Source organism: Diabrotica undecimpunctata, chromosome 10 (assembly GCF_040954645.1).
Source record: "Diabrotica undecimpunctata isolate CICGRU chromosome 10, icDiaUnde3, whole genome shotgun sequence".
NCBI lineage: Eukaryota > Metazoa > Arthropoda > Insecta > Coleoptera > Chrysomelidae > Diabrotica > Diabrotica undecimpunctata.
This window is the reverse complement of record NC_092812.1, coordinates 39,270,967-39,280,869: the sequence shown is the minus strand read 5'-3', so window position 1 is coordinate 39,280,869 and position 9,903 is coordinate 39,270,967. Positions and strand designations below refer to the sequence as shown.

Here is a 9,903-nt window from a genome sequence, read left to right as displayed (position 1 = left end):
CGTAGTTTGTTAAGGCAGAAAAGCGATTGTTCGTTGTTATTTCTGAATATGAAGATTGAAAAAGCTTTTTGGCTTCTAAAAAGGATACTTTCTGTTCTATCATCAAATTTTTAATACGTTTCTGTTCCTCGTAAATTGGGCATAGTTTGGAAATCGATGTATGCTGTGTACTCTTGCAATGTATACATGATTTATTAAATTCAGAACAGTTATGTTCTTCGGTTTTGACAGATCCACATAAAATACAATGTTCTTGGCTGCTTTTGCACTGTTTTGATATGTGTCCGAATCTCAAACATCTATAGCATTGTGTGACCCTGCCTATAAACTTTTCCACATTAAAATAAACAAAATTAACGGATATATGGCTGGGTAATATGTTTCCTTCAAAGCTGACTACAATGGTCTTCTTAGGTACATACTCAGCTTTACCATCTTTTTCAATTTTCCTGTGCATTCGTCTGATGTCTAGAACCCTTGAGTTTGAATTTATGTTTTGTTTTAAATAATCAACGTCGTAACTTGTGTCAACGTCTCGGATCAGACCCTTGACCTCTAAAAGGTGATTAGGTATGAAAGCTTTTAAGTTTAATTCTTTTAAATTTTTATTTGTGACCAACTTATTAGCTTCTGCTATTGAATTTAATATTACTTTAACGCGATTTCTACCTATTCCCTTAATTTCCTGAATGTTTTGTACTTTTAGATTTTTGTGTAAAATATGTCCTACAAACATAGGATGCAAACGACCCAAACTTTGCTGGTTAGTTTTTTCAACATATAAGCAATAATTATTTAACAAGTACTTATCTGGATTTATCGAGTCAAATAGTTTTGGTTCGTCCTCCTTAGCACCTATTGTTCCCGTTTCCATGACGGCAGCAGTACTTTCCATATTGGAATTGGAAAAACTATCACTTTCACAAATAACTCCACTATCACCATCTGGCGTCTTATTTTTTACGCTCCCCATGGCGGGGGCGAAGTTTTTAAAATCTAACTTATTTAAATTGTTTTGATAAATTTAGCAACACGAAAAAACAAAAACTTGAACACTAATTAATACCAAATCGGTAAGCCGGTTATTGTTGTTTGACTTCTCTCTTCGAAGGTTCAAACGAAACTGTTCCATATCTGTTAAATATATGTCAGAGTATTCCTCTGTGTTGTTTTCTACTTTATGTACAAGTGTTTTGTTTTTGTTAGATCCGTACAAACAATAAATGGGCATTTTTTAGATAAGCATCGGTTACTGCCACTTTTAAGTTCGGCCTAGGGTCCGGTCCCGAGGTGGTCGAACTTATGGGAGTCTACTGTATTTGAAAACTTTAAAATAACTGGTAGTGTAGCACGGGGCACGTTGAAACTCAGTTGTAGTTTGGACGCGGCTGAGGAAATTGTGTTTCTGTGTGACAAAACTAAATTGTTACGTGCGGACATCGTTTGATTTTAAGGTTAAAACTGCAATATTTTATCTAGTTGAGTAGCATTATTCGAAACGTTTATATTTACTGAATTGCTTTTATGCATTTTCTTTTCTATAATTGTTATGTTTTTTGTGAATTTGGCATAAAATAGAAAATATGGACGTTTGGGGTACCTACAATGAAACATAACTCGACGGGACACTTTCATACTTTTCAATATTTAATCAAAGTAATTTTATTTTTGTTCCAGTATGGTTTGAAATCGTCAGAGAAAATCCAATAAAGGTATGTTTCTCGAGACTGGCATGAAAGATGCAGTAGAGCTCGTTTGTCAAGTCCACTCCATCCAACTACGTAACATTATCTAGGTATGTGAAAAAGAAAAAAGACAATGTTTAATATAGAAGTGTTTAATATAGAACAAGAAAATAAACTGAGAGAGTATTTGCTGTGTTCCAAAATGTTTTATGGTCTTCCAGTGGCGAAATGTAAGAAAGTTGCCTATGACATGGCAGTAATAAATGAAATAAAATATCCAATTTCATGGGACGCTAACAAATCGGCAGGGCAAGATTGGTTCAGTAGTCAAAGAACGCCTGAGGGATGTAGTTTGTCCCAAGCTACTTCTTTCACAAAGGCAAATGTAGATGTGTTTTTTGATAATTTGCAAGCAGTGTATAAAAATCCTTACTTTACAGATGGAACACGAGTATTTAATCTGGACGAAACAGCCACCTGCACAGTTCAGAAGCCTCAAAAAATAATTGCCGAAAATGAGCTAAGCAGGTCAGCGAGTGCACTAGTGCTGAGAAGGGTACTAATGTGATAACCTCTTGTTCATCTCAGCGAGCGGCAACTGTATCCCCCCGTCATGATATTTCCACGTGTACACTTTAAGCCTCACATGATGCAGGAAGCCCCCACTGGTACTCTTGGTTTGGCAAATCCATCAGGCTGGATGACTTTTGTATTATTTGTTGAAGTTATGAAACATTTCATCCACTACTCAAAAACCACCATGCAATCGCCCACTCTGATATTATGCGACAATCACGAAAGAAAATGGAGTGACTATTTTAACTTTTCCCCCACATTCCACCAATAAATTGCAACCCTTAGACGTTGGAGTGTTTAAGCCATTCAAAACGTATTACAATGCTGCAATAGATACTTGGATGATGCAGCATCCTGGACAAACAGCAAATATTTACAATGTTGCTGGTTTTGTAAATATTGCTCACGAGAGAGGAATGACTCCATCAAACATCACTGCTGCTTTTAAGAAAACAGGGATTTACCCATATGACAGACATGTTTTCACCGATGCCGATTTTTTATGTGATTACGTTACCGATCGACCAATGGCGGACTTGCCACCTACTTGTCAGATAAAAGAGGATCCACCGTCAGGTGATGCTCCTGCTGAGAAAATCAACAGTTCAACAATGGAAATCGATGCCAACTCCTCAAGTTTCAATAACAACTCTCAAGACCCCAGTACTTCTACATCATAATGTAAAAACTTCCTTATGCAGACCTGAAGATTTTAGAGGATTTCCCAAGGCAGGGAGTAGGAAAACAATAGAAACGGTCGAGCAAGAGGAAAAAGTATGATAGCAACCAGTACTCCAGAAATGACTGCAATTGCCAATAAAACGGCGGTATCAATAGAAAAAAGAGAAATGGTCAAACGGAAAATAACACGTTTTAATAAGGACACTAGGAAGAAATCCAAAAAAATCGAAGAGGTTCAGTCGTCATCTGAAGAAGAAGATGTTGTCAATTATACTGATGATGACTTGGGGGCCATTGAAGACATTTTTATTCTTAATGAAGACAAATTCATAGATGTGGATAGGTCACCCATTAAAAATGATTATCTACTGGTGGAATATAAATTAAATAGCCATAGGTAATAGTAAGTTCTACGTTGGACTTGTTATGAAAGAAAAGAAGACGAGCGGAGATTTCGAAGTGAAGTTTTTCAGAAATAAAGGACATAACACCTTTGTAGAGCCACCAGTTCCAGATGTATCAATAGTCGCTGAGAATAGCATTAAGATGTTTTTGGAGAACTTTGCGGGATCAACCCAACTCCAAAAACAATTTATTTCTTTCGGAATCAACTTCACTAATTTAAATATTGGCTAACTACAATATTCAAGGTTTAAATTATTTTTCCTTTGATTTTATATTTTTTTTTTATTATTGGAATGAAACTATAGCATAGCACTTTTGTTGGGCATACTTCTAAAGCAATCTCATTGGTTTATTGTACAACTTGGTCGTTTTTATATAATATATATATATATATATATATATATATATATATATTTATATAACATACATAGGGGTACAATGATTCTGTGAATTCCAGCCTACCAGAAGAAGATTCGGATGATGACAATATACCATTGGCTTTGTTTCTTTCCAAGGAAAAGCTGCCCCATCAATTAGAGAAGAGAATATCTGCACACTGGATTCAAGGAGACTTGTATCAACACCCTGATTGTACTTACTGGAAAACTCAATTTGGACCGAAAATGACTCAGTCGCCGATGGAAATTTTCAATTTGTTTTTTGATGATGAAGTCATCAATTTGGTTACCGAATACACTAACATCTACGCAGGACAAAGAAATCTTTTGAACGACATTACTCAAAATGAGATTCGATGTTTTATAGGCGTTCTTGTATTGAGTGGTTATGTGGTTGTGCCGAAAAGGTACATGTACTGGGAAAATCTTGACGATTCGCACAACGCAATGGTGGTAGCTGCTATATCTAGGGATAGATTTTCCCACATAATGAAAGTTTTGCATGTTTGCAATAACTTGTCATTAGATAAATTTGATAGATTTGCCAAGATGCGACCCCTGCGACGTAATAAACAAAAAATTTATACAATTTTCCCCTTTAGAACAACATCACAGCATAGATGAGGCAATGGTTCCGTATTTTGGTCGCCATCCCACAAAACAATTCATCAAGGGAAAACCAATCCGTTGGGGGTACAAAATGTGGGTAGGAGCCCTTCGTCTGGGATACATAGTTTGGTTTTCTCCTTACCAAGGTAATTCCACTACAATACCTGAACAATATAAATTCCTTGGATTGGGTGCATCAGTAGTTCTATCCTATGCAGACAGATTGAATGAAGTATGGCCTCAAAGCCATATAAGCTCTTATTTTTGATAATTATTTTACTTCTATTCATTTACTGCATGAGCTAAAACAAAGAGGCATATTTGGTACTGGCACTGTAAGGGAAAATCGCACCATGAAATGCCCTTTACCCTGTTCATCTATTATGAAAAAAACTGAACGTGGTAAATACGAGTATCGTCTTGATAAAAATACAGGAATAGTGGTTTGTCGCTGGCATGATAATAATATCGTTTCTATTGCTTCCAATTTTGTACCAGTAATGCCTTGCTTCTCTGTAAAGAGATTTTCACAAGCAGATAAAAAACATATTCAAGTTCCTCAACCAAATATTGTTAGAATATACAATAACTTCATGGGTGGCGTTGATCGCAGTGACCAGAACATCAGTTTATATCGAGTGTCCATAAGAGGAAAGAAATGGTATTTTCCCCTTTTTGCTCATTGCGTTGATATGGCTATTCAAAATGCGTGGCAGATTCACAAAACTCAAGACGGTAAACTTGATCAACTTGAATTTAGAAGATCTATTGCAACTAATATTTTGGAAACTTTTAAAAAAGAAACAAAACGCGGACCTTCTAAGCGGAATTCGAATTCGGTAGCCAATTCAAGATATGACGGTATTAACCACTTGGTTCTTTATCAAGAAAAGCAATCGCGATGTGGATATTGTCACAAAAAAGTCCAGTTTTTGTGTGAAAAGTGCAAAATACCTTTACATCCAAAATTTTGTTTTAAATCCTTTCATTCTTTGTAAATTGATAGTAATAAAATATATATGATATCTGGTACCGTATATTACTACCGTTCTTTTAAAAGAACATGTCAAAACTTGACAGGTATCTTCATAAAAAAATATATGATTGTGTTTTTTGGTTCCATATGCTATAATTTCCATGAAAATTCGAAATTAATTCAAAATGTTAACAATAAAAGTTTCAGTAATATCTGGGTTAATTTAATGTACAGGGTGATTTATTAATGTTGCATAAACATTTAATGACTGTTTTCTTGTATGAAAATATTGAAAAAAATTCATATAAACATAGATCCAAAATCCGAAACTGGCTTCTCTGAGATGCAGGGCGTAACATTTTTAACCTTTAGTTGACATTAGAAGCGGTTATAAAAGAATAGACTTTTGGGAAAACACGAATTTATCACGCTCTAGATAATCTAGATAATCTAGAGTAAGTAAGAAAATCGTGAAATATTAACCCTAGAACACTCTCGTACGTAATAAAACGCTTAATACTCTTAACACGTAAAATTGTAAATTTTACGTATAATTGTATTGTTACGATAAATATTATGGCGCACAAAACTGTAAACATGTTTTTCTAATAAGTATTTTTTTAGTAGGAAATATCCAAGGGACCCCTACGCTAAAACCAGTTCCATAAATTAGTAAAATTAGTAATAAAGACTTTAATAAATTTGTAAGTGTTATAAATAGAACCTTTGATAATAAATAAAGACAATAAATTAGATTAATAATAAAAACATAACAGTATATTGAATTAACAATTTGGCTTAATTTGGTGATCTCCGCAAATAGTTTTTTTGCATTTCGGGCAATAAGTGGTTGTCATTCGTTTAATTGTTGTGGGACAGATTGAGCAATACTTCCTTGGACATTTTTGGTTTGCTGTTACGACTTCGGGAGTATCTTCTTTTTTCAAGACCTCAGAAATAATTTTTTTTTATTTCATGGTTCAATTTTTTATCTTCTAAGCGACTTGTCTGGTGAGGTTCTGTAAGTTTTTTATGAAGCTCCATCATAAACTGCTGTCTTTGTAAGGGTTTTCCACCTTGAGTAAAAACGTTATGCGGATAAATAACGTAGGCGTTGATGCAAGCCATATTGATCATATTATAACATATTTTGACACATTTGGTCAAACGTATCGACTGCTCCTTTCGTGGAATTATACGACATTATCATTTCGGGTTTTTTTATATTTGTGTTAAATGTTCCCTTTTTATGCATTGTTGATAGTAGAGTCACTATTTTATTAGTTTTAGGTTTATAGGACACCAAGGAGCAAGTTTTACTATATGCGTACATAGACGTGTTGATCTGACGTTGCTTATTATTTTCCAATAATTCTGATGGAATGTGTAGTTTATTCTTCCGGATCGGGATTGTCAAATTAAAGCGCCTTTTTAGTAATTTCTCTGCCAAAGGAATATTCGTGAACCAGTTGTCTATGGTCAGGTTCCGGTTAGTGAATTGGAGCTGTTAAAATAGTTACAAAGTGATCGGCTAGAGCAGCGGTCGGGGAACCGGGGTAAATTACCCCAAATGGGGTAAAAATGAAATTTTTGGGGGTAAAAATGGAACTTGTGAGTAAAAAGTATATATTTTAATTTGATTTTTTATAAACCTGTTTTGCATGCACCGAAATTTTTTTGTATTATTTGTGAAAGATAAATTACATTTTCCTACTATCCTTTGTAAATTTTTTATATGCCCTGGGAGGAATTTTAAACCCCAAAACTCCCCCTGAGTGCGCCACTGCACTCCCCACCAGTAGAGTGTCCTCGAGTTATATCTTTGCGCAGTAAAGCACAGCCCCGAGCCCCGGCTACCTGCTCAGTCCATCAGTCCGTGCCGTGCAGTCAGAATACAAATACATTGACGAGTCAGAGAGTTATAGTTAGTTGCTGACAATCATTAATCATCGATATATCGATCAAGGTAAGCCACAATTTGAAAATTTAATTTAAGTATTTTACAACTATTATTTTCTGTCTCCTTCAGATGGCAGCAAATAGAAAAAGAAAATATCAAGACGAATTCCTTAATTACGGTTTTACACAAATAGAAGACAATGGTACAATGAAACCACAGTGTGTTGTATGTATGAAGGTATTGACTTCAGAATCTTTCAAAAAAAGTCAACTGAAGAAACATTTAGATAATTTGCATTCCAAACCGCGAGAATACTTTGCAAATTTAGAAATATCTGTTAAAAGACAAAGATTGAATAGCAACTTGTTTGGTACATTTGATCAGCGTTCAGCATCAAGGGCTAGCTTTGAAGTAGCCTGGTTGATTGCTCGAAATAAGAAACCATACACTATTGGTGAAGATTTGGTTAAACCAGCTGCTGTAAAAATAATAGAGATTATGTGTGGTCAAAAAGAAGCGAACAAACTGAATTCAGTGCCCTTGTTTGCGAGAACTGTGAAAGAACGAATTTCTATATTAGCAGAAAATGTGAAGGAACAAGTTATTTTCTCATTAAAACAGGCTAAATATTTTGCTATTCAGCTTGATGAGACAACTGATTTTAGTAACAATTCACAGCTAATGGTATATGTTCGCTACAAAGGTGCAGATAATTTTGAAGAGGAATTGCTGTTTTGTTCTCCTCTCGAGTTAAGATCTCGTGGAATTGATGTCTACAATAAAGTAAATGAATACTTCAATGCGCAAAGTTTAAAATGGGAAAACTGTATTTCAGTATCTTTGGATGGAGCTCCAGCTATGCTGGGCCATATTAATGGTTTTTCGGCTTTCGTAAAAAAAATAACCCAAATATTGAAGTTATTCACTGTATGATCCATCGCCAGGCCCTTATGGTCAAATATTTATAAAATGGTGCTAAAAAGAGGCCTTTTTTTTGCTTTTTTGTTTTTTGCCTTGGGTAATATCAACTTACACAAAAATGTTTTGGGGTAATGATTAAAAAAGTTCCACGACCGCTGGGCTAGAGGAAGCCCATTTGTTTGGATAGATTTGCCTAAATACGGTTCAGCATTGACCAAGTACTTGGTGGCGACATCGCATAACAAAACCAATTTTAACCCGTACTTAGCAGGTTTATTTGGTATGTACATGCGAAAATTGCATTTTTCCCTAAAACCCACCAGCTGCTCATCAATTATCAAATATGAATTGGACTTGTAATTTGTTTTACAATGGTTAATAAATTTCTCCCATATTTTTGATATGGGGGCAAAAGCAGTAATTTCTCCCATTTCAGCTCTAGTTGTCTTATCATCGAACCTAAGACAAGCAGTCAGAAATTCAAATCGAAATTTGCTCATCGTCGCCCTGTATCTGGCACCGGAAAACGATGTATCAAACATAATATTCGATGACAAGTGATTATCCTTTAGTACTGCAGCGAGTATATAAAGTCCCAAGAGCGCTCAGTTCTTCTAGATTGGTTTCAGATGTTCTTTGGGCAGCGTCATGATAGTTTTTGTTTTTTCGGTTTATTTCTTGAATTGTATATGTCATTATTTTAGTTAGCATCGAATCGGTGAAAAATATTTCTAATGCACGCAAAGGTTCTAAAATGCCCCTGACTTCAGCCTTAGGACCAGGCCTTATATGGACAACATTGATTGCAGGTGTTTTACCGATTGCTTGTGGCGTGGTTTCCCAAAGATATCCATTTTTGCCCATAAGAGTATCTCCATCTGGAACTATAATGTGTTCGAGATCAATAGCGGCAACCTAAAAATTATTGAGATTAGTTTAACAATTGGCACAAACCAAATTAAATAAATACCTCCAGAAAATTGGTACTAGAGGGCTCCCCTCTCTGCGCATGGTCTGGTTGGATCATTGTTTCAGTATCGACAGCAACAGCCTATAAATTACAAAAATTAAATTAAGTGCAGGCTAGCCAATGAATTATAAAATCAACCTACCCCTTCAAAACACACTAGCTATCAGAATCACTATCAATTCCAGCGCTATCCACTTCAATATGATCTTCTTCCTCACTCTCACAAAATTTACGTGTTGACCCTCAGGGATCGCGACATACTAGCAGCAACTACTTATTCGAGATTTATATTACAACTGGCGAAAAATATTATCTAATAGCCACTTAGAGTGGGAGAGTTGACGCGTTTGACAGTAATTAGCGAGTTTTCGCAATGATACGTAATTTTTACGTACAAGAGTGTTCTAGGGTCAAAGAGACTGATTCACATCACATGTTTCCTTGGAGAACATGAACTTAGTTTGCGAGGGCATAATGAAAGTTATGAAAGTTATGAAAGCTAACACTCAAAATAGTAGCGGTGACATCAATATATGGTTTTACATGTTTAAAAATTTAAATTCTAATGCGACCCTAGGTCGATGACAATGGATAAAGATTTTAATACTTAAAGATAAACATGTTTCTTTGCTCGACTTGAACACGTGGTTCTTGTCAGTTAAAACGACACAGACCCAGATCTTAGGATTAGAAATTGAAAGAAAGATAAGACTTTAGTTGTTAGCCAGAAAAATTTAGTTACAAAAATTGTTAGTGGTGTTAACATGGTAAATTGAGAAATT

General features: G+C 35.2%; 1 protein-coding gene across 1 annotated transcript; it reads left to right on the top strand.

Moving 5' to 3' along the window:
• The first annotated feature begins 7,359 nt into the window (after positions 1 to 7,359).
• Positions 7,360 to 8,163, top strand: LOC140451689 (protein FAM200C-like). Its single transcript, XM_072545533.1, has one exon. It carries the CDS (start codon positions 7,360 to 7,362, stop codon positions 8,161 to 8,163), a length of 804 nt encoding a protein of 267 aa, XP_072401634.1.
• The last annotated feature ends 1,740 nt before the right edge of the window (positions 8,164 to 9,903 follow it).

Bases quoted from the DNA above. Each gene is read 5' to 3' on its own strand.
- LOC140451689 (XM_072545533.1), top strand. From the start codon at position 7,360: ATGGCAGCAAATAGAAAAAGAAAATATCAAGACGAATTCCTTAATTAC.